The 26,483-nt window shown below is 45.6% G+C and overlaps 1 protein-coding gene across 1 annotated transcript in view; it reads right to left on the reverse strand.

Moving 5' to 3' along the window:
- The window catches only part of Fyb2 (FYN binding protein 2), a 99,758-nt gene that overhangs the window by 40,947 nt on the left and 32,328 nt on the right, over positions 1-26,483 (reverse strand). Inside the window, exons 2-4 of the mRNA XM_057784689.1 lie at positions 18,886-19,633; positions 15,961-16,116; positions 14,245-14,278 (exon numbers count right to left, since the gene is read on the reverse strand). Coding sequence (XP_057640672.1) covers positions 14,245-14,278; positions 15,961-16,116; positions 18,886-19,633 — 938 coding nt within the window. The remainder of the gene's footprint in view (positions 1-14,244; positions 14,279-15,960; positions 16,117-18,885; positions 19,634-26,483) is intronic.

The following is a 26,483-nucleotide window of genomic DNA, read 5'->3' on the forward strand; positions in this document are numbered from 1 at the left end:
TAAATCTTATAAAATGTCTTGGGGTAACTCAAATCAAGCAAGGAAAAGTCTTGTATGGTAAACACAGTAAAAATGGCCATCCCACCAAAAGCAATCTACAGATTTAATGCAATCCCCATCAAAATTCCAACACAATTCTTCACAGTTCTTGAAAGGACAATTGTCAACTTCATACTGGCACAGAAAATCCAGGATGGCTAAAACAATTCTGAATAATAAAAGGCCTGCTGGGGGTATCACCATCCCCGACCTCAAAATGTACTCAACATTATAGTAATAAAAAGAGCATGGTATAAGAACAAAAACAGACAAGTTCATGAATCTAACTGAAGACCCAGATACAAATCCATACACTATGGCCATATAATTTTTTTAAAAAAAGAAGTCAGAAATATACACTGAAAAACAGCATCTTCAATAAACAGTGCTGGCCAAACTGGATGACTACATGTAGAAGAAAGCAAACTGATCCACATTTATCATTGTATATACAAAACTCAACTCCAAATGGATCAAAGACCTCAATATAAATTCAGATACATTGAACCAAAGAAGAAAAAGTGGGGAATATTCTTGAACTCACTGACACAGGAAAAGAACAGAACACCGTTAGCACAGGCACTAAGATCAACAATTAACAAATACAACCTCCTGAAACCAAAAAGCTTCTGCACAGAGAAGGACACCATCCTTCACACAGAGTGACATCTTAAAAATGGAAAAAGATTTTTATCAACTATACATTTTATGGAAGGCTATTATCCAAAATATAGAAGGAACTCAAAAAACTAGATATAAAACAAATAACCCAACATTGAGATTCCTTTTACCCTAGTCAGAATTGAAAAACAAATCAACAAAACAACCAACAGGGAATATGGGGGAAGCGGAACCCTCATTTAGTGTTGCTGGGATTGAAAACTGGTGTAGTCACTACTCTGTAAATACGTGTGGAGTATTCTTTAAAAGCTATAAATGAATCTACCAAATGACCCCCCTCTGCCACTCCTTGGAATCCTACTCCACAAATACGTGCTCAGTCACGTTCAATGGCTGTTCTGTGCTCTAGTCACAATAGCTGGAGAGTGGAAACAACCTAAGTGTCTGTCAACTGACAAACGGATGATGACAATACAGCACATATACACAATGGAGTACTATTCAGCTGTCCATATAAATGAAGTCATGAAGCACGTAGGTTATTAGGCAGAAGGAGAAAAGATCACACTGGGTAAGGTAACCCAGACCCAGACAAAGAAACACTGTGTGTTCTCTCTCATCTGGGCTTGCTAGCTGGAAATTTCCAGGTGTAAATATAGCACTCGCCCCTCATCAAAGGAGCTTCTCTTCACAATGGCGGTCATTACAGAAAATCAAAAACATGACTTGTCAAAACATAGAGAACACCGATGGGGTGCTCGGCCCCAGGAGCTGCATCTACAACACAGATTCTGCACCTCTCAGGCTCAGGGAACTTCATGGAAGACGGAGCAGGAAGATTGTATGAGCCAGAGGCGCAGTGTATCTGCTGTGAGATTGTATTCCCTAGAAATTACAATGAAGTTATACCCCTGATACCTGGACAATACGGCTGCCTAGCCCAGACCTGAGCAGGACAATGCCAATAGACTTGCTAACATGGGATGGGGATACCTTACAGAGCTTGTCTCTAGACTAAAGGCTGCTGAGAGAGGGAGGGCTAGTCCCTCCCAGGGGTGAGCTCCCAAAGATTATTCAGTAGGAATGGTCAGCCCTGAAATCTTAAACATACAAACAAAACTAAATGGACTCAGAGGTTCTATTTTTTTAAAATTTTTTTTAGATTTATTTATTATGTATACAACATTCCTTCCATGTATGCCAGCAGCAGAGGTTTTATTTCTATATTCACGCATGTGCAACAATAACACTGAAAGAAAAAGATGCCATGAATTTGGGAGGGAGTACAGGGGGAGGACTTGGGAGTGGTTGCAGGGTTAGGGTTAAGAGGGGGGAAAGGGTGCTATTAAGATCTAGAGCAACGAGGACCCCCAGGGACTGACCAGACAGTTATCCAAGCTATAAGGAGAGAATGGTTTATCTGCTGCAGATACAAAAGCTGGGGAACCCTGCAGTTCTCATCCAGTCAAGTCATACACATTATTCACGTTCTGTTTAAGACAAGATATTTCCCAGGGTGCTATCAAATTCCTAGACTCAAATGATCTGCCTGCTTCAGTGTCCAGAGTAGCTGAGATCACAGCACCTGGCTCTTTCTTTTGGCATAAACTGTATTCATGTAAGTTTTGTACTGTTACCTAATTTAACTCTCCCAGGAGCACCATGGGGCATTTTGCAGATAAGGATACCTAGGCCTAGACTGCTGTGACATAAGGACCTGGGTCTCGAAGCCAGACTGCCTGATTGGCTCATCTGATTTTCCTCTTTACTACAAGTCTTTCTAGAAGCAAGGGGAAACCTGGAGAACGAAAACCAAGAAGCACTGGTTGATGACGAGCCTGTGGAGGGAACTTAGCTTATGAGGGGCTTTTGAATAATAGTTTTCAAAGAGTTTGAGGCCAAGCCAATTGCCAGGCAAGCTGAGTCTTCGGTAAGCCATCTGCATGGGAGGTTCACGACACCAAGCCATCCTCATGTTTGCCGTTAACACCCATGAAACATGGCTGGACCGGTCATTACAGAGGTGCAGTACATTCAGTGATGGTCTGTAAGTGACCTTCCGAATGCACTCCTTTTGACCTTGTGCAGTGCTCAAGCAGACCCTCAGTCAAGCAATGGCAGCTTCAGCAGAGTGAACAGAACACAGGGCTGCGAGTCCTAGGCGATCAATCAGCAGAGTAAACAGAACACGGCTGCACGACCTAGGCGATCAATCACTCAGACAAACTGTATCTGCGGTCCATATTTCAGGGTGTATGCCCCTGTGCGGCGCCATATATCTAACCCCACATGTCTTAGAGGAATCAAGGCCACCCTCTGAGTGAGCGGCAGGCTGTAATCAGGAGTCAGATTCTGGACCTCCCATTGCCTGCAGTATGGGGCTTTAGTGGCGCCCACCCTGCTGTGTCAAGCTAGTCACACACTGCTCTGTTTATATACACTTAACTCCACTGGTCAGGATGATAGATTTTTATCCCACTGTTACAACAACCCTACAAGGTAGGATGGGATTTCACTAAACCCTATGCGAGGAGTAAAATGGAAGTTTCGGGGATAGGAAAATTTTCTGACATTACATAGCTAATACATAGAGTCCAAGAATTCTAAAATCCATGCTTTTATTTCCTTTATGGTCTCTTGTTGGGCACTGTGCCTCCCAGATTACCTAGCCCACAAGCTTCTGGGGGTTCTCCTGTCTCCACATCCCACCTTGCTGAAGGAACGGCAGGACTGTGGGAACAACTATTGCAGCTGGCTTTTGTGGGGGCTCTGGGAACACTCTCAAGTGGCAAGTGCTTTATTGACAAAGTCACATCTCCAGCCTAGGGAAGAACTTTTTTTTTCCTTAGGATTTTCGAGACAGGGTCCTGGATGTGGTGGTCCAGGCCAGCAATCTCAGCACTCAGGAAGTGGATGGGAGGGTCTTAAGTACAAACCAGTTGATGTTAAAATGTCTCAGAAGAGATTTCCACTGACTCTCTCTCCTTACTTATAGTGATCTTATAAGGTGAGACTAACACAGGAAAAAAAAACCCCAGAGAATGGTAAGTATAGTCTGGGTGCAATCGAGTCTCAGCTGAAGAAGATGCGAGTTTACTATTAAGTCAACATTCATTGAACAGCTATTACATGCAACAGCCCAGCCCATGCACACCCTACTGCTACCCATTCTAATCACATCAGGTACCTACCATTCCCACAGCCTATTGACTGCCTCCGTACTCTTTAAACATGGGACTGCTCTGCCTGCAGTATCACCAATGCCTCTTCTCAAACTCCATTCTCTGGAGAAACCTACTAATGCTATAATTTTTTACCCTCCCACAATCCCCTCTCCACATAGCACCTAGAATAATGTAGAAATATAATCTAGATGCATTCCTATGATTCTTTAAAGGCTTCCTAGTTTCTATAAAAGAAAAAAAAAACAATGATGAAACAATCCTAGTGAACTAGGAGAGTGGTTCATCTTGTAAAGTGCTTGGAGCACAAAAAGGAGGACCCGAGTTCACAACACCAGCACTCATAAAAAAGCCAGGCGTGGCAGGCAGAAAGTGCCTGCAATCCCAGCACTATGGAAGCAGAAACAGGATCCCTGGGGCTTGCAGGCCAGCCAAGCTAGCAGAATAGTAAGCTGCAGCTTCAATGAGACACCCTTGTAGTGATATTTTGTTTGTGATCTAGCTTGAAGATCAGAGTACAGAGCTAGTCACTAGATAGCCATAAAAGCCAGGCAGTGGTAGCACACACTTTTAATCCCAGTACCTGGGAGACAGAGGCAGATGGATCTCTGTGAGTTCAAGGCCACCCTGGGCTACACTATATTGAATCTGTCTAAAAGAGAAACAGAGCTCACACAAAGGTGATCCCAACACTTGGGATCCCACACCTTTAATCCCAGCACTAGGGAGGAGAGAGGAGTATAAGGTGGAAGGAGACAGGAGCTCAGTGCAGTCAGTCTTAGCATTCTCTCTGTGCATTCAGTCTGCGGACTTGTAGAGAGGATACCCCATTCAGTCTGAGGATTTCGTAGAGGTGAGAACTAGTGACCAGCTGCTCTGCTTCTCTGAACTTTCAGCTTTCACCCCATAATATCTGACTCTGGATTTTTATTGTTAAGACCAATTAGAACTCATGCAACCCTGGCTCAAAAAGTAAGGTGGAGCGCAACTGAGGAACACATGTGTCATTGACATCTGGTCCCCACACACACATGTGCATACACACATGTACACATACAATGTTAAACTCCCCATCTCATCTCATCCTTGGGCACATCTCTGGGGTTCTGTCCTCACTCTGGTTGCCAAGCTTTAACCACGTAGGTCTCCTTTCTACTTTGCAAGGACAGCATGTTTGCTGCTAGCTTCAAGGTTCTGAAGGGCAGCGCCTGAGCCTCAGATGGCTGCTGTATGGCCAGCTCCTCTCTACACCAGGTCCCACCTTTGTGCTTCTCTAACACCCTTTTCCTAGCAGTTCTCCTCCCCACCTATGCCTACATACCATTAAATGTTACTTTCTGCCTATAAATCATGGACATAATCTAGAAATTCTTTTCTGACCTTTAGATCTCTGCTGCTATGGGATCATGTGGCACCTTGTGTCACACTGGGTTCATATAGTATTTGGCACGCTGACGACTGCCAGTTGACAAGCGCATCACTTTCTGGTCTCCACAGCAACAAGGACCCAGTACATCCTATCAGAAAACCATGGGGACAGAACTATTTGGGTTTTCCATGGTTTGAATATTTGCATACATTTTGCCAGTTGGGTATCCTTAATCTGATCATTCAAAATCAGAAATGCTCTAAACCTGAAAGCTCGGGGGCACCGCGTCAATGCTCAGAAGCACATGGCATCGTTTCGGACATCCCAGGTAAGGGAAGATAATGTTGCGTCATCGCATTTTTCCACTTAGCACCTCCTGTTCCAGAACATGAAGGTGAGTATTGCAAGGTGCCTATACTTGGGAACCTCACCATCTGAACAGTAAAGGAGTTAAATACACAGCGATAATAGGGACAGTTAGGGACAGGAAGCCTCCTTTCTCTACATATATGAGCTTAGTATCTTGGGTGAGGAACCTGAGCTAGAGGCGGGAAAGCTGATGTTGATACATTTGACACTGTGTTGCAGCCTGTCATTATGGGCCCATTTGTCTTTCCCCAACTGAAAAAATTATTCTGCATGTGGGCAGAGGCTAAACAATGGCTGGCACATACTTGGGTCTGATAATTACTGAATTACCTAATTAATAAAATGGATCATGTTTGAAAAGCAGGAGCCAGGAGGACATGATGTGAAGAAGGAGGAGGCTAGGATTTCTGCAGAATTGCGGCAAGCCTGCTTGAGTAGTTGCCCACAGGTTACTCCACAGATTGAAAGGAATCAGTCACAGGAGACAAGAACTAGAAGAAAAGCCTGGAGAATCAATGGCAAGAACATACGAAGAAGGACCTCCAGGACTCCGGCAAAAGTTCGCTGTTTTGGCTTCTATTATAAATTCAGAATGGACAGCAAATGCTTGATGACTAATTTCACGGTGCAGTCAGTCATAGAGCAATGAGTCCACAAAAACAGAGCCAGGAGAAGAACATGTCTTCAGGGAAAGCTAAAGTAATCAGGACAATGTCTTGGCAGTCTACTTGGAGCTGGGCTCTAGACAGAGAGGAGGATAAAAGGCTCCATGTGAACCCCATTTTTACATGGCTCCTAAGCAAAAACAAAGAGCTCAACTCAGCCATTCACTAAGTTCAAACAATAAAAAGGCTGTAACACTGGATATGGAAATTAGTGCAAGACACAGAAATGAAGCCTACCATCATTTGCCTAAAAGTTGGCGGAAAGTGTATCATATAATCCATTCAACCATCTTTCTTTCATTGAGTTTATCTGATGTTCCCCGGTCCATCGCTTAGCCATCCATTATTATTCTTCATAAATCTCTGCATGATAGGAACTGAGAAATTGAGATGAAAACCACAGTTGACCCTTTCATACAAAGTTTGTAGTATAATAGATTCCTCCAAACCCCTTCCTGTTGGAAAGTCTGAGAGAGTACAGTGTAGTTGAAAATCCTTAATAAAGTCCTGAGTTCCTACCCTAAGGAACCTCCACATATATCATACTTTGAATCAAGATAAGAAATATCACAAGCCCTGATTTCTCATCTGTGAAACAAGATTTTAAATAATACTTTTCTTGCATGAGTCTAACAGCTATAACAAGTTTAAGCAATGCCAGGCGTGGGGCCATATTTAAAGATTAGTTTCCAGTCAACCTTACTGAATAGACCTTCCTACAAAGCAGGCTGCACACAATAGAGCCATCCTCATTGGTGGGGGTGTGGTGAGCCAGCCCGACGTTGTGAGCATGGGAGAGCTGTCCCAATTACTCATCTGTCATGTGGTGGCAGGGGTGGGGAAGAGATGCCTCCCCACCAATGCTTGAGGTGTGTGAAAGAGCTGCCCCAGTCCCCACTAGCTGCAATACTTAGGAGAGCAGGCCCTGCATCTTGCGTGGGCAGCAAAATAGAGCCAACCAAATTGATAGAGATATGGTTGAGCCAGCCCCCAAGTTGTGAGCATAAGAGAGCTGTTCCTATCCCTCATCTGCCATATGCCTTACCTCCCCTTCTGCCCATCAACACTTGAAGTGGGTGAGAGAGCTGGCCCTGCCCCTCATCAGCTGTAGCATTCAGGAGGGTGTCCCCTGTGCCATGTCTGGGCAACACAGGAGAGCTGGCCCTGAAGGTATAGGTGTGGGAGAAGGGACCTTGAGGGTGTCAAAGCAGGAGAACTGCCCCACCCCTTGCTCATTGCTATGAGGCATGAACTAGCGAGGGCAATGCTGGAGAGCTCACCCTGGTGGTGAGGACAAGAGAGAGCTGGTGGACTGACCAGCCCTGAAAATACTCAGGCCCAGCCAGGGTTATGAGTCTGCCCAGTCCAACATCCACTGTAATATGGAGTATGGGGGGCCCGTTACCTAGGTCTGGCCTAGGAGCCACTAGAAGCCACTTCTTTGCAGCATTACTGTGGCTGGGAGCTTTGGAATGAGGGAGGGACACTGTGAGGTATAGGGCTTTGTGACCAGGTGAGTGTTTAAAAGGCAGGATTCTGAAAACATGAAATAAGAGAGGTATTCTAGCCGGGCGGTGGTGGCGTATGCCTTTAATCCCAGCTCTTGGGAAGCAGAGGCAGGCGGATCTCTGTGAGTTCGAGGCCAGCCTGGTCTACAAGAGCTAGTTCCAGGACAGGAACTAAAAAGCTACGGAGAAACCCTGTCTGGAAAATCCAAAAAAAAAAGAGAGGTATTCTATTCTAGTGCATTCGTTTCTCCTGACACAACTGCCCTTGTGAAAAGGAGGACACATGGTGGCTGTCGTATGGCCCCTAAAGTCTAATTTAAAAAGACAGGAAGATGTTTTGAAGTGATTTAAACTGAAGTCATCAGAATGTTTTGGATCTAAAATTCTATAGGATATAGATTTCAAAAAATTCCTTCTCCGCAGTTGCTCCTCCCTCCCACCAAGCACTCCAACCAAGTGGACTGGAGTTTCTGGGGGTCCCACACCCCCAGATATCAGGGCAGAACCAGAGGAGCTTCCTTTGCTGTTGGTCACTCAGATGGGGTGCCTCATCTTGATTTCCTGCCCTGCAACTTCTCAGGGAAGAAACAAAGTGGTTTAAAAACTGGCCTTGAGAGGTCTGCCACAAAGACAAAGACACATTGACATGCTCTGAATTGTTCTTGCTACAAAGTAGAAACAGTCCCAGCAGCTTCCAGAAAACTCATTCTTGTCTTGTGTTAAGCATGGGCTATGTGCAACGCCCTCATCTTTGTTAACAACAATCAAGAAGGAAACAGAATAACTAGAAGTCACCATAGAATCCCCTCAGCCCTCACCCCACCCCCAACACTTGAGCCAACACTTGCTGGGTTTCTCCAGATTAGATTTCTTTAATCTCATTTCTATCCCCTCGTCCAGGACTGGTTACTTGATCTCTCTGGGACTCGATTTTCTCACCTCTGAAAAGGGGCATGGTCTACCAATAGAGGAATGCACACAGAAGTGAAGACTTGAAGCAGACTCTATGAATGTTGCTACTTTTGTTTTAATGACTTTTTGAGCTATCTTCATATTTCCTCTCTAAATTTTTTATTTACATAACACTAATAGTGATCTGTATCACTATTAATCTGTCACCTTACTCCATAGTTTGAAATTCTCCCTTGACTTGTTAGGACATTTAGGAAAAATGCCAAAATTCATCCCCTGACCGATGACATTCTTCTGCACCGTCCCCTTGCTCATTGGGCTCACTGGGCTATAACCACAATCACCTCCTGTCCAGACTCTGAGTTCTCTCCTAGAGTGTTTCTATGAGTGGACAGGGTTCTTACTCAAGGGTTAAGCCAAATGTCATCATCTACAAGAGGCCTTTGTTGGTCCTTCTAAACTTCCTTTGGTCCTCTCAATTCCCAGTTTTATGCTAATATATGCTAACAGCTTTTTCTATGACTGTTTCTGATAAGGGCTGTGAATGCATTTGACTGTTCTTAGTGCTACTATCACTGTTTTGATCTCCTTACCCCAAGTGAGGTACCTGTTTTCACTTCCATGGGATGAACCCCTCCCTGCTCTGAGTGCAGAGTGCCCTGGACACTGTCAAATGGCTTCCAGCCCTTGAAAGCTTTGTGTTTCACTCTGCATGGGGTAGGCATACTAGAGCCTAGATACAGAAGCCTGTTCCAAAATACCAGGTGTGGAAGAGACCAGCCACGTGACTAGAAATAAATTGATACCAGTATTTTAAACTTTTGTGAGACAGAGCATAAAAAAGTTCCCTTCATATACTGCCCTTCCAGAGGACCAAGTCTGGTTCCCAGCACCCAGGGGCCAGCAGCTGGCTCCAACTCCAGGGCAATCTGACCCCCTAGCTTCAGATGATACCTGCACACAGTGGCTCATACCCACATACCAAAGCACACATATGCATAATTAGAAATAATCAAAATAAATCTTAAAATCGTTTTTAAAAGTTCTCTTGTTAGGTAGAGTGGCCTCTACATTTAAGGCTTGTTTGCACTGGATAGTGGGACTCTGTCTCTAACTAACTAACTAACTAACTAACTAACTAACTAACTAACTCACACACACACACACACACACACACACACACACACACACACACACGGTACTGAAGATTTAAGTGAGACAGTGGTAGACTCCTATGAATACGCTTACAGGCTCTTCAGAGGCCCCATATGTGGGCATTTTCTCTACTCCTGAAATAAATGGTCTCGGTCTCTCTCTCTCTCTCTCTCTCTCTCTCTCTCTCTCTCTCTCTCTCTCTCTCTCTCTCTCTCTCCCTCCCTCCCTCCCTCCCTCCCTCCCTCCCTCTCTCTCATCGAAGTCAGACATTCCCTGATCAGGATTATCCTCTGCTACTTTTTAATGGGAGAAAGCCGTATTTATAGCTCATGAATAAAACCTTGGCCAGCCCTAAGTACTAACAGTGACCTAAAGCTAACTGTTGCTCAGGGACCAACCTGCCTTGTTCACACAGACTCTGACTGCTGATTCAAGAGGGATGCTAGCCAGCATGGTTTGCATGAAAGAACGATGAGAAGGAACATTCGCTAAAGAGCTCGATCCCTGTGGCGAGCTAACGAGACATTAATAGTTCAGCTACAAACAAGGATGGTGAGGTTGTGATGAAGAAGTAGCTAAGACTCACTGGGCGCTATCCATGCACGGTTTGGTGTATATACTGGTCCCCACAGCATGGCCAAGGACATAGCAACATATGTCCATTTGCAGATGTGAACATCAAAGCTCTGACATGTTGCCCCTCCTCTCAAGTGTGGAAGAGGGGCTTGGTCTTCTTAGTGTTCTGACTCCGGAAGTGTACGTGTTCTGTTGCACAGCATTGCTTCTCATATTTTTACACAGGGTAGGAAGAGGTACAGAAGTGAGCGACGGCCACCTTTGATGACACTGAGTCTTATCAAGATAATTATGTGTGACACCCCCTATCAATACAGCAAAAATACAAACACTTCATCTTCAAAGATCAAGGACAAGTGTTCTCATTTAGAGAGAGGTGATATTCTATGCTTAAAGTCCAAGTCCTGTCATAAAAAAGGTTAAAAATCCTGTCTGTTGTACATAAGAATCAAGCTCAGCTGGGACAAATGGCTGAAAGTTTGGCGTATGGAGGTCAATTTTTCTCCCAATTTGTTTTGAAAGACTGCTCAGTATACAGAGTGTACTGGAGAAATACTTGTTAAATGAATTAAAATCTGATCCAACAAAGAAAGAAGGGTACTGAGTATTCCAGCCACTGAGTTCCACACCAGTAGAGGCTTGGGAAGCAGGGGCCTCACATTATTCTATCCTTTGGGATGTTATATGATAGCTCACTGAGCTACTCTCCGGATGCCAGATTCTGTAATGAACACTTGGCGGTCCTTGTCTCATTCTGCTGTCGCACAAGACCAGAAACAGGCTTGCAGAGGTTAAGGCAGGCTCACTATTATAGATGTTAAGTGGTAAAGCTGGAATTCCAAACCCACGCTTTTATTATCTTCATGCTCATGGCCTGGCAATATTAGAAAACTGCCAGGTTCTTTCCCAGTTATGATAAATCTGTGCCGAAATTTAATAACTGTATTGAAGGTCAGTACATGAACAAGGAAGATTTTCTTTCCCAGCAAGCGCCAGTTTCCATGGAAATTGTATCTAAGGCTGCTGGGCATGATGACAGTTATATGTTCAAGCTAACACCTGTCCTGTCGTTGACAAGGCAAAGTCCAAACTCCTTAGCAAGATTTTAATATACAGTCGCCTGCCCCTCAGTCTCTCTGGGAATTACTTCAGAATCCCTTGCAAACACCACGGCTACAGATGCCCATAACACTCTATAAAATGATTAGTATGTATGAAGAATCTACACACCTACTCCCATACACTTACCTCACCTCTAGCTTATTAACATGCCAGGGCGGTACCTATGCATGTAAATAGCTGTGACACCATGTGCTAAGAGAAGGACAAGAAAATGTTTTTTTTTTTTACATGCTTAGCACATAGAATCTATTCCAAACTTTTTTTTTTTTATCTAAGGTTTATTTGGATCGGAGCCCACAGGTACAGATGGCTGGATATAGTTTATAATCTGAATGCATCGATTATTTTTCCACAACAGCATACTTCTTTTCCTATTTATCCCTCTTTATTACCATCTATATTAAACACATTTTCCCTATCTTCGTTTTATTTGTTTATTTTTAGTTTTTGTTCCTTTACTTGTTGAGACAGGATCTCACTATGAGCCCAGATTGGCCCTGAACTTGTGTCAATTCTCCTGCCTCAGCCTTCTTAGTGTTTGGATTACAGCCATGTTCTATTGTACCTAATTATTTCTATCTTGACTGTTCGTCATGTCGTCCATCCATCATCCAGCCACCTGTCAGAGGTGTGGGCTACCAGGAGGAACACCCTGCTCAGATCTCACTTCTGTATTACAGCAGCATGAAAGAGGCTAAGTGGACCTACCTACTCCTATTGTGTAGGACAGAGCTCAACTTAGTTCCTCTTCCATGAATGCACCTGAGCACTGTGGTTCTTCTTTATCTCCTTTGCCTTTCATTCTTATGTACCTACATCATAATTCATATATAACAAAAAGTTCAGATGGGAGTTGTGTTCTGAAGCCAGTGTGATGGGGAAGAATAGTCAAAATTGCCTTCATAAATCCTGTAGGAAGATAGGGCCGCACAGGAAACTGTCTCCCGAAGGCCCCTCACAGCTCTCGGGGTAAAATGACTTGCTGTTGCTGTGGTTAAAATGCCAGAGAAATCTTCATTTAGTGCCAATATGCCCAGCATAGTCACACTCATTCTGAGATATTTCTAGAATGACGGCCGTGAGACCAGGCTGGCTCCGAGCACTACAGAGGGCACCACCACTTCAGCTGCCCCCTCTGGGCCTGTGATCACTGAATGGCCAGTGTGAACCTCTGCGAGAGCCTTCCACGTTATCATCTCTTTCACAGAACTGCAGCTTCGCTGACCCACCTTGCCCTCAACGCTTTCAAATGGACTTATACTAGAGCGCATGAATTATGTCTAGCACAGCACAACCAGACTCTGGCAGCACAGGGTCCTTCAAAAATCCCTGGGTGTACAAGATACGTCACAAGGCTTCTGTCTGCTCTTCAACCCATGTCTATACTGTCCACATTCTGATTCCATGCAACTCTCTTGGTTCACAAAGACAGGATATGTCATACACCTCCCGTCCCCTCCTATAGCATCTCTTCACTAGAAGTACACCGAGCAAACATTCCTCCTCTACACTGGACTCACGTGTTCCTCTTCACCCATGGGATTAACAGCTCTACAATCAATCCTCATCCTTTTGCACGCGAGTCCTCAGTGTCCCTCAGTCTGACTCTGGACTGGGCCAGTGTGGTGCTTTGAGCACTGGGTGGTGAGTGAGAGTCACCCGGGGAAGGCTGGGAATGTGCAAGTGTTTATGCTACTGTCTGGCTTGTCTGCTGCCCCTGAGAGGAGAACACTTCTGTCTCGTGATGACAGTCAGTGCCAAGTCTACATATCCAGTCCTAGGGCCATTCTCAATCAGTCAGCTTCCAGCTGAGCTGCAGACATGAGCAAGTCCTGCAAGCACTACTACCAGTCCGATAACACATGCGGGTCCCCAAGGACTCATGGTATTAGAGAGCTGCATAGAGAAATGCTTCCCTAAAGCCTTCCTGGTCCCCCCCAGGAGATATGGCCACACTCTCACTGGGGCCACTCTGAATCATGTGGTTCCTCTATTACAGACACCATGCTTGACGACTATGAATATCCGATGGCAGAGTTGGAATAGGTGGGTGTGTCAGCTCGCTTCTCCTCCTGATACTGCCCTTGCCAAGAACATCCCCATGAGGGGGTGAGGCTTAGTCAAAACAGTCTGGGCACCTCGGAATTAATTGAGCCTCAGCAAGTGGGGCATTTCTGAAGCTAGGCATCTGGGGCCATAAAATGAGGGCTGCAGCAGCAACTTTGCAGCCCCCAAGAGGCATGCAGAAGAGCAAGCCCACAAAAACCAGGCGGCTCGAGGCGGGCATTTCAAAGGCTCAAGAGATATTATTTGGCTAAGTGAATTAATGACTCGACTCTTTCATAACAACATTCTCAGGAGGGGCATGAGAAACGGAGCATCTTTTACCCGTTTCCAACTCTTAACACCATAGTTGCCCAGAGCATTCTTTAGCCTCCTATTTGATTTATAACCAAGAAGGGCCAATGTTACAATATCCTAAACCCACCTGGACAATTAAGAAATATCAAGCACCTCAGAGGATGATACTTGCAACTTAGCATCGGTGCCGCCGTTAGTTGCATCTTATTTAATCTTTTATTTAAAACCAAGATTTGCGGTTTGCTTTGTAAGTCTGTTCTTCCTGCAGCCTTTCTGGGGGACACACGTGCTAGCTTTGGGCTTCTTGCCTGTGCTTGAGAAGGCCCATGAGTGTTCCCCAGAGGAGGAGAGGAGCAGGTACTCACCTATCTGGAAGCAGGGGGCCCTCCTTCGCAGTCACTGCAAGAGCAAGAGGCAGAAGGAAAAGGGGGTGTTGGTGGCAGGCTGGTTAAAAAGAATGATGCTCCCATACTGGTACCCAGAGGACTGTCTGTCTCTGCACAGCCGCACATACCTACACTCCGTGGTGCCCTTTATGGATATGCTGGCTTCCTTAAGGACAGGAACCCCTGTGTAGGCTTAACTTCTGCATTGCTTGTTCTGACCATGTGGCCTGGGAGAGAGACTACCCCACATGTGTTCTAAATGACACTGAGATTTACTGGGCATGTGCTGTGTGCCAGGCATGAGCAAAATACTTTCTCATAACAATCCCACAAGATTAGAGGCACCACAGTCCCCCACTTCACATGACAGACAAAGGAGGCTCCGTGAGTACCAGGCTCAGACTGAAGTGGCTACCGGTAAGGAGCTGAGGTCCACAAAGCCTGTTTTTATTATCATAGATTTAAGTGTTTTGTTCTAGACAGCCATCTTCTCTTTTGAGGCAATAGTTTGAAGCCTGAGTTCTTTAATGTTTATAAAAGTCACTGTTGGAAGAAGCAGGCAGGTCCCTGGGTTTGAGGCCAGCCTGGTCTGCGTGGTGAGTTCCAGGATAGCCAGGGCTACACAGAAAAACCCTGTCTCAAAAAACAAAGAAACAAACAAACAAAAAAATCACACTTAGTCTTCCCTGATGTGGAGCTGGCCACATTACCATTAAATACTTAGGAAAGCTCTGTCCCTGAGTGGTGACTTTCCTTTAAAGGGCAAGGCTGCAGGTGGCCTGTAGTGCATGTGTGGTTCTCCATGTGTGGGTCCCCGGACCAGCATGTCACTACACACTTAAAAGGCCAATGCCCAGGCTCCTACAAGATGAGAAACTCTGGGGATGAGGTTTTTAAAGTCCCCAGGGTGATTCTGATGCTGGCTTCAGAGCCAGTGAGTTAGGAGATTCAACTGTGAAGCTGCCCAGAGCAGACAAATGAACAACCAATGCTGTATTAGCTCTGATACCCCACCAGTGATCTGCTGTACTGATGGCCACAACCAAAACAAATGTCACTGCGTAGCACCCGCTGCACCGCGCCTGAATGTGCATTCCCCTAGTGTTCAGTTGGGGAGCAAAAAAAGGGGTTTCGGACATCAGGAGGAGGATGCCGAGGGAGGAACAGAAAGGACCAGAGGTGTTCCCCTAAATGACAGAGGGAGAGACAAAAAGAACACAGAAACATGGCTTCCGAGGATGCGTCACATCCTACAGAGGATGCGGGACACAGGGCACAAGGAGACCTTAGTAAATATGTCGAGGTCAAGCTTAAACTCACTTTGCCCATCCTTTCTTCTTCTTCCTCCTTCACTGACTGTTCACAGCACAGGTTGTACAGCACACATAAAGGTTCATTACTTCCTTACTTGGAAACTTTTTATTTTCTTCCTCTTGGGCAGGTTCCCAGTGATGCAATGCAGTACTCCCGGGGGAAGTGGACTGGCTCGGGAGTGATAAGGGACCAATTCCTACCCCCATGTGTCATTTCACGGGCAAATGGCCACAGCTGCACATACAGACAGCAGTAAAAATGTTCAGCCCCTTGGAAGACCAGCTTGCTACACGGAAGTGGGGTGGAGAGGGAAGGGGCATGTGGTCCAGGCGCTGGGCTAAGGCTCTGGCTGGTGTGGGCAGGTACTGTGTATCTTCTTACCTTCTTTCAGGGTCTTGGAGACAGCAGTTGTCCTGTGGAAGGCCTGCAGGTTCACAAACGGGGGTTTTGTAGGCTTCAGGGGAGGCGGGCCGAGGGTCTCAATGGAAGGCAGTGGCTTTGTTTTAGGAAGCTGGTGAAGCCTGGTCTCTGTCTTTTCTGAGTATGGACAGGAAAACACGCAGGGTGTTATTTACATTGTTAGGTAAAACTGACCCGTTTGCTGGCCCCCTGACTAGTCTCCATCCGGCAGTGAGAACACGCAGCTCGATCACACACCTGCTCACATTGCTGTCTTGCTGACCCTCAGTGCGGCCCACTTACTGCTTTTCTGCTATTCCAGAACACCCTGGATTCTTATTTCCAGATTCTCTTCCCAGCACATGGCCCTGTCCTACTTCTCAATCTTCAGTGCACACATCTTCCGCTCACACCACTGGCTTCTCAGGGCCCGACCCTGGCTTTAAAAGCCGTCATTGACTTGCTCATATCCGAGACTTTATGTCTGTCCCTCCTGACTTTCTTACTAACATCTGCTTGTTCTTTTAAGGTTGAACTCCAGTGATGGATTCCTAAAAATGTCCTCTTGAGTTTCCCGGAACCAAGGCCAAAACTAACGCTCTCTAATCTCCACGCTCTGGTGTATTGCTAATGGTGCTGCATCTGTGCCATGGCCGGGAGCCTCTGCGGGGACTCTTTGCTAGCTTAGATGGGAGGGACCGTGACTGTTTGCTGAAAATACTCCTCAGATGTGGACTGAGCACATAGCACGAGACTGTAGAGCAGACTAGGAATTGATCCCAGCGTTTCCAGGGTTCTGGCTTCAAGGTTCTTAGGATCTATGAACTCAGTGTCTCCAGACTGTCTCTACAGCCCCCATAGTGTTTATCTCTACTTTCTGTATTCATAAATACGACGCCAACAGGAATCCCTTGATTATATATGAAAAATCATATGACAGAAAGGACACGTTTTTAATAAGCAGGGGATCTTCATTCTTGGTTCACACAATGCAGTAGTTGTCTATACAGGCCCAAGCTAAACAAGCAGACTGTGTTCCACATGTGCCTCTGGGAAGTCCATGTCCTCCACAAGCTAAAATGCCGGGGGGGGGGCAAGTTTCCTTCTTGCCCTTCCTTTAGAGGCCATGTCTCCAGAAGCTCAGGGCCAAATTACTCCCTTCTTAGGCTATAACAGTAAGTTTGTTGAAATGCTGGAAATTTTAGTCTTAATAAAATCAAGAAGTCATATTAATTATTAACTGGATATTCACCCCCCAAGCACTGGGCTAAGCTGATCTGCATGGCTATCATTAACCGCTCCAGACTAGCTGTACCTGGGAGACGACCCTCCCTCCTTTGCTTTTCCCCACACAGCTTTCTTTTCGGTCACCTTCCTTCCCATCGTCATCAGCACCTATTTATTTACTGTGTTCCAGGCGTTACTGTGGGAGCTGGAGTGAGAACTGAGGGCAGAAACAGAGCCCTGGCTTCAGGGATGTTCATCATAATAACAGAGATTAATGATACAGAAGGAATGAACAAAGAAGGAAGTCCTGGAGGGCTACCTGGCATGGAGACCGAAGGCTGATGAGCTAGGGGAAGAGAAGTCAGAGATACAAAAACTACCATGCAAGGCCATTAAGAGTATAGTACTTTAGTTTCTATCCTAAGGACAAGGGGAAGCCTTAGGATGTGTGTGGGTGATCCGCTCATACATCAAGCCATCTGTCAGTTCGTCCGTCCATCCATCCAATCAATCAATCAATCAATCAATCAATCACTAAATAAATATGTTTTGAAGACTTAACTTGATCTTGTTCTTGGGTGATAAGGCGGTGGGTGAGATAAATTTTATGCTCTGAAAACGCCACCTTATAGAGGCAAACAAGTGTGTGACACCTTACTGGGGAGAGGCAAGGGCCATGAGAAAACCATAGAACTACAAGAAGTCCAAGGGTAACAGGAACCATGAAGATGATTCAAAAAGTCCACTCAGAGCAGGGGTCACTGCAACAGAGACTACGAAAGAAAACAGGGTCATGGTCAGGGACCATGAATAAGAATTTTCTGAGCAGATCTGTGCCAAGTCCTGGGACAGAACCGGCGTCTTATGTCTAAAGACTGCATGGCAAATGAATCAGGAGACAAGGAGAATGGAGGAACAGACCAGCACCAAACTGTGTGAGGCACTGTTAGAAGGTCAGGCAGATTTTGAGCAGCAGGGTGATGTGACCTCATGCTAACTTAGAGGCTCACCATGTCTGTGGTGGTTGAGGTGGTGGTGGTGGGGCGGACACAGGAATACAGGAGACAGGGAACAAGTGACTGGACTGGAACAGCACACCAGGGGGCAGGAGTGTGAGAGCAGGGAAAGCAGCTGATAATGGCCCAGTGAGAGAAAAGTATGGTAGAGACTAGACCCTGGGCAGAGACGGAAGTTGAGGGATGCTGAACATACTTTTAGGGTAGAGCCAGAGGTAGTTGATGAATTCAAAGCAAAGAATGGAAAGATCAGGAGATGGGAGTTTCCCTCTTAGGTTCCTACCCTGAAATGATGAGCTTTGTGCCATTTCTTACACAGATAAGGCTGGTGATGAATTTGACTCATGCAAGAACATACGAAGCTTTAAGAAGTTTATAAACCATCCGTGTTCACACAGCTTGTAGAGCTGGGATTCAAGTCCAAATTCAATCAAGCTGTGCCACCATGCAATTCTGGATTAAACACCTGTTCAAACCTGAGACTACAATTTAACAGGTATGCCAACTAAAAAACCCAAGACTACAGTTTAACCGATATGCTGAACACAGCCATGCTGTATTTCCATTGCAAAGGCTGTATGTACCGCAAGTCTGCAGGCTCAGGGTGAGAAAGGCACAGTGGTCTTATCTTGGGTCCCACAGGGATGTGGACTTGATTTCTTACCTGGAACCGGGCTGGTAAGCTCACATTCATAAACAGGCTGGCACAGGCTGTTCCTGGGGCTCCCCTCAGCTCCAGGGCTTTCTGTGCTTTTCCTGCCGTGTTGAGGAAGTGGCAAAGGGGAGGGTTCAGAGGCCACGGGTGATTTTCTCTGGACCATCATACAGCTCTGAGGAGGAAGGGTCTGGACTCCTGTTGCCTCCGTGCCCTTTTCGGGTTTTCTATGAGCAAGCGCTGTGGTTTTCTGCCCTTCCAGATGGAAGGTCTTATTCCCACAGTTCGTGAGGGGAGGAGCTGGGGACAACTCAGTCTTCTGAGATGAAAATTGCTCCCAGTTCCAAAGCTTATATCTGAAGCTGCTGATGCCCATTCCTTTGCCCTCGCTGGATGTCTCGGCTCTTGATTTACTCACATCCAATGGCATGGCAGATTTCTGGGAATTTCTTGCAGGACACACAACAGATTTTTCCGGAGGTCCCGAGGAACTTGAATTCTTCTGAATATCACCTCTCTGGATCGACTTTGTTTTCTGGCTTTTAAGAGGCTGGGACACTTCGGCAGAAGAATAAGATAGGGGCTGATGGTGGGGGGATGAGATACGCTTCCTGCTAGCCAGACTCTGAGTTGGCTGTGTTTGTCCCCTGTCCTCCTTTCGAGAAACACCAGCTGGCAACTTAATAGGTCCTGGAAGAGGTGGGGCATCAAACTTTTGAAATTTGGCTCGAAGTTCCTTGAAGTTGCTTACTCCTTCCTAAAGCACAAAGAGGAACAAAAGTGTCTGGTTACCCTGGGAAAATGTGCAGCACAATCAACTGACTTCATTGTACTTGTTAAAGGTCTCCCATGGCCGACGTGACAGAATTGTTCCCCAGGTGAGCGATATTAGCCAGTGCTGCTGCTGTCAATGTGGATGGGTGAAACCATTTTCTCCCTCTTAAATCTGGCCATGTTGGATGTTCTCATGGCATGGAAGGACCAATCAGAGACAGCACTAGCAACTGATACATAAACCTTTTTGGTGTTTTAGTAAGACAGGGTCTCACTATATGCAACCCTGCCTGACCTGCACAGAGATCCACCTGCCTCTGCCTCCAGAGTGCTGGGATTATAGGCACGCACCACCACATCTTTCTGATAAGCCTTTTGATGGCTTCTCTCTTGAGAAAAATAGTTAAAATCTGCTTTGGCCTAGAACATTATATTGTGTCTGTTCGCTCAGAAGATAATGGAATTTTATCTCCGCACGAAACAATTGAAACATGACTAGTCTTCTACAAATAGGTTGTTTACAGTTGATCTGGAGTCTTGCCCTACCCTCTACCCTGGCCTACTTGAGTCACAAAGTACACTCCCATCCATTTGTCAAATATTTCTTTGCACTTCCCTGTTGATCTTCAGCTCACTCTCTGTCAAGACTGCCACTAGGAGGCCCAGGAGAGCTAGCAGCTTCTCTGCTCCCTTGATGCTTTTGCATCTCCTTTATGACTTGGCTGTTGATTTTCACACTTTGTAAGAGCAAACTTTAGAAGGCTCACGTCTAAATCTGACTCTTTCTCATCCAGGCAAATGCTACGCACAGTCCTGTCTTAACTTCTCTTGCAGTTGTATAAGATTATACAATATCATACGCTAGAAGGTTTGGGTTACTACACAGAAAGTGTCCAATGGAGGGGATACATAGTAGGGCTGTGATAAGCCAAAGCTCCAAGGGGCCAGACGATATTTTTTTTGTTTGTGGTTCCCTTTGGAGCACAGCTCGAATCCAGCATATGAAAAGGGTTTTTGGTAATGGCAGCCCAGGCCTAGGGCAGAAGGTAGGGGTGGGGTACAATGAGGGAGTGTCCAGGACTATATAGGGAACTGGCTGATAGTCCAGCCAGGTAGGCTTGATACTTTTCCTACTGTTCCACCTTCTCCTATTAACGCTCATTTATTTTGGTAAATGTATTCTGGCATCTTTTGTCTGCATGGGAGGCAAGAGGACATTTAACAGAGCCACTCCAAACATGAAAAGCCATTATTCCCTCCTGATCACGTTTCAAGTTTTTTTTTTTCCTTTCTTCCTTCACGTACACAGACCATTGTCATGGCACTGACTTTAGATTTTGCCAGCGGAGGGAACGCTGGGTGACCTTTCTTCGCCATGTTTACAGTTGACTCACACCTGCTCCTGAGGGTTAGGGAAGGGAGGGAAGTTGACAGGCATCGGAAGGCAGGTGGCTGCAGGCTGGTTGGTGAGCTCTCCTCATCCCACTCCCATACAATACCTCCATCCCAGCGCACGCTTATAGTTCTCTCTCCAAATTGCCAATTACTTAATACTTGAGTCAACAGATCAGCTAAAGCATCTCCATGTCCTCTCTCCTGATGTGGCAGAAGCCTGTACTGGGAGTGGCATCAGGGAGCCTCAGGGTGAAGTCCTGACTTAGTCCTTCTCCAGTCAGTGCCTTATGAAATCCTTTTGATGACTCTAAGTCTATTTTCCTTACTATAAATGAGGACTTAATTCAAGCGGCTGAAATATGAGGGTTAGGAGTTCAAGGCTAGCCTGGGATACTCGAGGAGCCCTGTTCTAATAGTACAGGCTGGCTGAGGCCGGAAAAGACATGTACCTTCTCACAACAGTTCAGGATCAAATAAGATAACAGATATACATACTTCTGGGTGAGCAGTTATAACATACAGTACATGGTCTTACTATTGAAAGATTTCAGTTTAGTGCCATGAAAAAGATTTGTTGTACAAACAGTCTCCAGGACCCTGCAGCTTACAAAATGGAGACTCTCCATCCTGTAAACAAGAGCTCCACAGTCCCCTCCCACTTCACTTTCTGATGCCTTGAGTTTGACTCTTGCAGGTAATTAAACAAATGAAAAAATGCAGCATTTGTCTCATTGTGTCTGGTGACTTAACTTAGTGCAATACCCTCAAGGTTCAGCCGTGATATAGTGTTAGAATTTCCCCTAGCCAGGCAAGCTAGCGCACACGTGAAGTCCCACTACTTGGTGGGTGGAAGCAGGAAGCTCTTCTGTCAAGGCCTGCCTGGGTTAGCTACTTAGGTTCTTTGCCTATTTTAGTTGCTGGAAATTAGATTGCTCTAAAACACTGTTTTGATGTCCTGCTTTCAGGTGTCTTGGGTCTGTCCCCAGATGTTGAGTTGCTGGATCATCTGGCAATTCTATTTTTAAGTTGTTTCGTTAAAACCTCCCCGCATACTGCTTTCCATGGCAACCACATCATTTTCCGTTCCCACACAATGGCACACGAGATTCTTATTTATCAGTGTACTCACCAACTTTTCTTTTTCTGGATCCCAGCAGGTGTGAATTGGCCTGTGGTTAAAGTAACGCCACCATGATTTTTTTTTCTTTATTACTGAAGCCATGTGAACTAGAAAGCTATTACTTGGTAAGATTTAATTTGTTAGAGTGATTATACAAAACCTTAGTAGGAAAAAGAATGGTGCATTTGGTAACCTTCAAACCAAGGACCTCTGCAAAGAGCACTGGTTCAGGATGGGGCAAACCTGGCTATGCTTGGGTCATTTCCCCTTTCCATAGATGTTCATTAAGTATCTACTACATAGACAAGACTCTGTTTTCAGCATCAAAAGCCTCTGCTCTCAGATGTTACAGTATACTATCAGGGAGATATTGTAAGTAAACACACAAGCAAATCTTAGGGGCAGGAGCCAGGTGGGGAATTAGGAAGGTGTGGCAATGGTGTGCGGCTCCATTGTTCTGGTCTTCACTGTTTTGCTCCATCACATGCCAGAGTGGGTGTTGGTCTCGGTTCGGTGATCATCAAACCTCTTCAGCACGACACTGTTTCCTTCTCCTTGGTGGGCATGGGGAACAGATGTGATTTGGACTTTTCTGTTTAACACTCTGAGATTTCAAAGTTGAGGGAATGAGGGAGGTGGCATGGGGGCCTGAGAGCTAACAGTGGGTTAAAGCCTTCTGGCTAAAACCATAGCTCCCTTTTAAGGCCCCCACATCTTTGTGAGCTTCCCCTGTCTTCCTGCTACTGCCACTTTGAAATGGCTTCTTGATGGTCTTTTTGCTTCAACTCTGAGCTCTTCTAATCCTTCATTTACCCAGCTGTTAGACAAATCTGTTTAATAACACGATCTGATCATGTAAGCGCTTACATGCTGAAAATCCTTCAAATTGACTTCCTCGAGCTCTCAAGTCAGCTCAAATACATTTCCTAAGCGCTGAGACCCATCCTAATTCCTCTCCCGAACTTTCTGATACCCCTGGTGCCCCTTCCCAGCAGATGGGCCGTTTCTTTCCTCATTGTGTCATGTACATTGCCCTCTCTCATCTCCGTACCTTCAAATCTATTATTTCTTCTGCTTGGAATATCCATTTTTCTCCTAATCCCTCAAGTTAGCCAGTCTGATTCATATCAGTTCACAATATGTATTGCTTGCCTTCTAGGAGCGAGACACTCAAGTTATGATACCTAGACTCATGAAACAGACACACACCTTGGGTCACTGCAGTGTACTGTAGGAAATCATTGCATACACAGCCCAACAGAGGCTTGGAGATGCAAAGAAATCTTCCTGGAGATGACAAGGGACAGCAGTGGGCCAACAGTGGTAGGGTGTCCAGAAAACAAGAACCACAGGCCTGGAGGTGTGGAGCAGCTTGCTGTAGATGGAAGAGTTAGAGGCGAGGCTGCAAAGTCAGTCTTCTTAAAGCACTTGAGACAATCGTTAGAACAGGAAGCATGACTGACGGTTCTACTGAAGAAGGCAACCTACAAGAGACACAAGCAACACCACCTTCTCCCTCTGCCTGCTTTCGCCTGAAGGCAGCCGGACTCAACCAGCTCAAGGCAGTGAACTTGCCCTTCATGCGGAGGCCAGAACGGTCAGTGTTGCATCTCTAGGCAGTCTCTCTGCTCCACCTCTCCAAGCGGAGGTGAGAGAAATGAGCTTTTGGGAGCCAAGTGTGGGAGAGGTTGCCGTGCTACGCAGCAGATGATGGCGTCCATGGGCACCCACGTGCATACAGCATCCTTCCCAGTGTGCTCGGTAATTCCTGAGGCCATCTACGATAAACCCCTTGCTGCTTAGACAGGTAACAACAGATTTAGTCATCTGCACTGAAGATCACTGACATATCCATCCCGCTATGCTGTCCTCCATAGCACCTGTGAGCGCTCAGTGTCTCCATCCATCTCCTTCAGTCAGGGTAGAGACTCCCCAGGGGCAGGCCCCTGGTTGCAGTTCAGTTTTTGGTCACTACTGTAATGTCAGAACCTGGAAGAGTAGAAGTCTTACAACAGCTGCTCAATAAAATCTTGATGAACGGATGAAGATTCACAAGTCTTTCAGAATCTAGATGACACACACACACACACAATGCCTTGCTTTCCTCTAGTCCTGAGGCTCACAGAGTGGAAAAACTGAACCAGTGAAAGCACTCTGGGGAAAGTCAGCAGGTCCGAGGGAGACAGGAATGGTAACTGTAGTGTTTTTAACTTTCCTGGCACATCCTTGTGAGGCCAGCTTCGAATCTCCACAGAAACACACAGTCCCCTCAAATGTCAGAAGACAGCGCCGAAAATAGCTTTGGAAAACACCCTGCGCACTTCGGATCTGGATGGACCAGGGGAGCAGCAAATGGTGCACTTAGGAAGCACATGGCAGAGCCCTGCCCGAGATATTGTGGGAACAATCAAAGATAAAAGGCACGGTGTCCTCTAAACAGAAGAGGCTTATCTCTGATATGGAAAGGAGAGGGCAAACCAGCCACCACAAACAAAGAAAGAACTACTTCAGAAGGAGGCAGCCAGGATCAAACGCTTCTGAGTCCAGTTCCCCGGATTCGATGTTATGACATCTCAATTTAGCCAAACGTGGAGAACGACACTCAGGTGTCTCCCCTACGTGCACAAGCCACATGCTGACGTGAGTGGTTCATACACATCCACCTGCCCACACCTGTTGGGTTCCCAGGTGCAGACAGACACCAAGCACAGAAAGCCTACGTGATTCCCTCAAGGTCACAGAAGGTCAAAACTGGGATTGGATTTCTGCAGCCTGGCTTTGGAGCTCATGGTCACCACCGACTCTATGAGCACATGTACTCCCGTGCCCCTTTGTGTGTTTCAGACACATTTGATAGCTGTGTTTTCTGTCCTCTTCAGCCTCACCGTGAACTCTTATGCATAGAGTCTCTATTAATCTCTTCAATGGTCCCACAATGCAAGCATGCGTATGCCCCATTTTATAGATAAGGTAATGTGTAAAGCGAGGTTAGACAGCTCCTCAAGCTTATATAGAACCATAAAGTCATTTTATTGCTACTTCGCAACTGTACTTTTGCTACTGTTATGAATCGTAATGTAAGTATCTATGTTTTATTAAGGTCTGAGGAGGCCCCTGTGAAAGAGTCATGATCGTGTGACCCCCCCAAAGGAGCCTTGACCCACTGGTTGAGAATCATTGATAGAGAAAAGAACATCACATAGGAATTTCAGCCCAACTCCATGTAATCCCAGGAGTGCTTCCAGCCACCCTGCTAGTGTCTTGATCAATTTAGACCCAGCTTATAATCCTTTGCTGCCTCCCAGAAGTTCTAGAACTAATTGTGTATATGTCACAAGTCCATTAGAAACTGTACAGTAACCACAGCCAACCCGGTGGTTCAGTGAGTAAAAAAGCTTCCTGAGCAAACCTGAAGACCAGGGTTTGGTTCCCAGATGCAATGCAGAAGGGGAGAACTCACCCCCTGGAAACCATTGCCTGACCACATGTACACTGTAGCACACATGGGCCTGCACTCACACACACCATACAACGACAATGATTAAAACAAACTAAAACAGAAATTACCTACTGATTATTTTATAAAAGCAAATTAAAATTCCAGAGAACCTATCTCTTAAGAAGTCTTTTAAAATGTATATTTTAAGTGTTTGAGTGTTTTGCCTGCATAACTGTATGTGTACTGTGTGCGTGCCTGGGCCCGGATCCTCTGGAACTGGAGCTTGGGTTATGAGCCGCCGTATGGCTGCTGGGAACTGAACTACATGTCCTTTGCAAACACAGCCAGTGCTCTTAACCACTGAGCCATGTCTCCAGTCCCCAGGGACCCTCACCTTCATTTGCTTTTTGTTGTTTATATTGACAGAAACACAACATTTTCCTAATAAAATTGAAATTAAAAAATTATAATAAATGACATAGCAAATATGCTCATGTAATCTTGGATTCTGAGGGTGGTTCTGATGTGATGTAATCTAAAAAAATACATAAATATGCAAAACTAAGTAACAAAATGTAGTTTGGTGATGTCATTTTTATAAAGTAAATTTGCAGATGAGAAAAAGTCTGGTGTTAAATCACATGTCCCTTTCTGATGTTTATAAAACATGGGATGGAAGCTACTTGGCCACATTTATTTGCTGGGCAGAGTATCATGGTTCTCTAGATGTCCTTCCATGATGCCTACATCACAACACACCACAGTCCCCCCACGAGAAAGAACTACAGGTTTCCAGTGAATTAGCCGTGACCCCACGTGTGTGATGGAAACCCCCATGCCAGCTGTGCCCCTCAAATGGCACTAATTTCTGAGTTTCCA

Source organism: Chionomys nivalis, chromosome 11, assembly GCF_950005125.1.
Source record: "Chionomys nivalis chromosome 11, mChiNiv1.1, whole genome shotgun sequence".
Classification (NCBI taxonomy): Eukaryota; Metazoa; Chordata; class Mammalia; order Rodentia; family Cricetidae; genus Chionomys; species Chionomys nivalis.